Genomic DNA, 2,942 nt, shown 5'->3' with positions numbered 1-2,942 from the left:
ATTAGAAGGGCTGCTTGTCTAATATCACACAGCTGAGGACTGGCCGAGCCTGGACTCACAGGGACACTTGTCTGCCCCGAGTTCATGCTCCTATCAGCACTTGCCCTGAGACACCAAGATCCCAGGTGAGAGAAGGCTTTCTATAAGTTCCTACAACCTGCGTGCTCCTGTACGTCCCTGAGTGGAGAGCACATGTCTCACTGCCTTTTGCTTCCTCTCTCTGCAGAGCCCTGTGGTCCGAGTGTGCCGACCCAAGCACCAGGGGAGCCCTTCAATCCCACGGCCCCTCCCCGGGCCCAGAAGCCTCAGAGACTGACAACTGTTGGAGCATCCACCTTGCTCAGCTGGCCCAGGCCCTGCGGTCCCCATGGCTGCCGGGAAGGGAGCTCTGCGGAGCCCTTCAGCTGAAAAGAGATGGCGGCTTAGTGAACCCGAGCAGGGCTGGGGCCTCAAGCCAGTGCTGCTGGAGAAAACAAACTGCCTGGGCTCTGAGGCTGTCCCGGGCAGCGGTGGCCGGGATGAGGCCTGTGCCGAGATGGCGCTGTCAGCAGCCCCGGGCGAGCTCAGGCTGGGAAAGCTGAGGCCCCGGAAGGCTTGCTGGGAACAGGGGCAGAGCGCCTTCATGGAGGTGCCTCGGCTCAAGAAGAGGCTTGGGGGCAGGCAGGCCCAGGAGAGGGTGCACAGTGGCCCTGCAGGCCAGCCGGGCCCCCAGAAGCTGACCCTGGACAACCCCAGAGACCCAGCTAGCATCACCTGCTTCTCAGTGGGGCCCAGTGGGGCCCACGGGGAGCAGAGAAGTGCCTTCAGCAAGCCAACCAGGAGTCCAGCAGGGAGACCGGGGCCAGCCTCCGTCTTCCAGGCAGGCGGACCCGTAGACACCCTGGGGGAGCTGCTGGGACTCATCAACACAGTAGATGTCCGTTGCTGGGATCGACTTTCCAACTCCAAGCTTCTGGTGGGTGATTTCTGGAACCTGCAAATGGTGCCACCAAATGCTCGTCTCTGTGGCACTTTCCTGGGTGACCCCATGCTGTGGCTCAAGCATGCCACGGCCCAGATGCCCACACCTCTGTCGTGCTCCTCCACCGCCTCTTGGGCCCTGCTGCCCCCCACGCTCGCCTCCCTGGGCCTGTCCACCCAGAACTGGTGCGCCAAGTGCAACCTCTCCTTCCGCCTGACCTCCGACCTGGTCTTCCACATGCGGTCCCACCACAAAAAGGAGCACGTGGGGCCCGACCTGCATTCTAAGAGGCTGAGAGAAGAGGCCCTCACGTGCCCCGTTTGCCACGAGTACTTCCGCGAGCGCCACCATCTCTCCCGGCACATGACTTCTCACAGTTAACAGGTGGTTTGGAACAAGGGCGTCCAGCACGTGGTCGTGAGGCTGAGATGGCTCACGGGGCCTTCCTCCGAAAAGACTGGTCACAGTTGTCCGCAGGGCCGTCTCCTTGGGCGTTTGAGGATGAACAGCTCAGTCATAATTGGAAAAAGTCAACGCGCCCCCGGGAAGTGCTTTAAAGGAAGTAATGTCGTGAAATGATGCGCTTTGCTAATGGCAGGGTATGGTGACGAACAGGCAGCAAGTGTTTCTGACGTTTTCAAGAGTGAGGGCTCTGCTCCCGTCACCATAACTCTTGCTCCATGTGGAAGCAAGTCTGGCACCCAGCACGGGCTTTGGTGGCAGACAGACCTGGATTGGGATCTTGGCCCTTTCACATACTGGCCCTGAGCCTGGGCAAACTGCTCTAGCTATCTGAGTCCCGGCGTACTTCTCTGCAAAAATGGAGATGGTGACACCTGTGTCTGAGGGATGTTGTCAGGATTGTATGGGAAGACGTGTGGGAAATGGTCAGCATGTACCCGGCAGTGTCATCACAGAGTAAACAGTACTATTAGCGTGATCCAGACTAGTCAACTATTGTTAAGTGACAAAGTTTCAGTGGCAAACAATGCAGAGCCCCTGATTCTCAGTCATGGGCCTGTGGGTTGGCTGGGGTTGAGCTGGGCTTGGCTCCAAGGTTGCTTTCTCTCTCAGGACTGTTGGGCTGCCCAGTCACGCTTCTCTCATGGTTACGCCAAGAGCACAGCAGGACAAGTCCAAATACCCAAGCACAGCTCAAGCCTCTGCTTGGCTTGCTTCCACTAATGTCCCCTCGGCCAATACAAGTAGATGGCCAAGCCCAAAGTTAAGGGGTGAGGTGTGCATATGGCCAACGGGGAAGTCATGAGTGAGTGTATAATCCTACAGGGGCCGGTGGAATTGGGACCAATAATTCAACCAACACCTGGTCCCTGGTTCTTCACATTCTGAATACGTGAAAATGGGAAAATGAAACAACGCATACATGCACACATACACGCACACACACCCCTTAACTCTCAGGAAGTGAGCATACTCAAAACCTTACGGCTTGAGACATTGTGAAGACTGGCAGAGTTCTGGGTACCGTTTATTATCTGATGCATGTTGAGTTTCAGTACCTATGCTGTTTATCCACATTTGTCCTTATTCCTAACAATGCAAACCTCAGGTCATACACTCTGCTGTAACACAAGCCAGTCTGTGTGAAAGCCCTCTGTTGGAATTTCTTTCAAGTCACTGCAGTTCTTTTGAGTGGTTTCCACCTCACTTTCAAGATTTGTTCATTTGACCTGCAGTTTCCAACCCCTCCTCTGGGGCCTCAGTCACAGAGCTCAGGCTTGTGGGTGGGAAGGAGCTGGTGGGGGTCTCAGCCAGCAGCGAGCCAGCCATCCAAACACCCGCAGACTCCGCATCCCCTCTCCATCTCCACGGCAGGCTCTCACCTTGCCCGAGGCAGCTCTATGTCCCCCCTGGCCCAGCCCACACCTGTCCCTCTCTCTCCCACTCCCCCCACCTCCCACCCATTCTCCACAGCCAGAGGTATATTCATTCATTTCTTGGCCTCCCTGGGCACCTGTGC

The 2,942-nt window shown here is 56.9% G+C and overlaps 1 protein-coding gene across 1 annotated transcript; it reads left to right on the top strand.

Annotated features, from left to right (window-relative positions):
* Positions 1–367: 367 nt before the first annotated feature.
* ZNF488 (zinc finger protein 488) lies at positions 368–1,342 on the top strand. The gene has a single exon (XM_065894931.1). The coding sequence runs from the start codon at positions 368–370 to the stop codon at positions 1,340–1,342; it is 975 nt and encodes a 324-aa protein (XP_065751003.1).
* The last annotated feature ends 1,600 nt before the right edge of the window (positions 1,343–2,942 follow it).

Source organism: Phocoena phocoena, chromosome 16 (genome assembly GCF_963924675.1).
Source record: "Phocoena phocoena chromosome 16, mPhoPho1.1, whole genome shotgun sequence".
Taxonomy (NCBI): Eukaryota; Metazoa; Chordata; class Mammalia; order Artiodactyla; family Phocoenidae; genus Phocoena; species Phocoena phocoena.
Note: the sequence above shows the minus strand (reverse complement) of the source record. Positions and strands in the feature narration are given on the sequence as shown.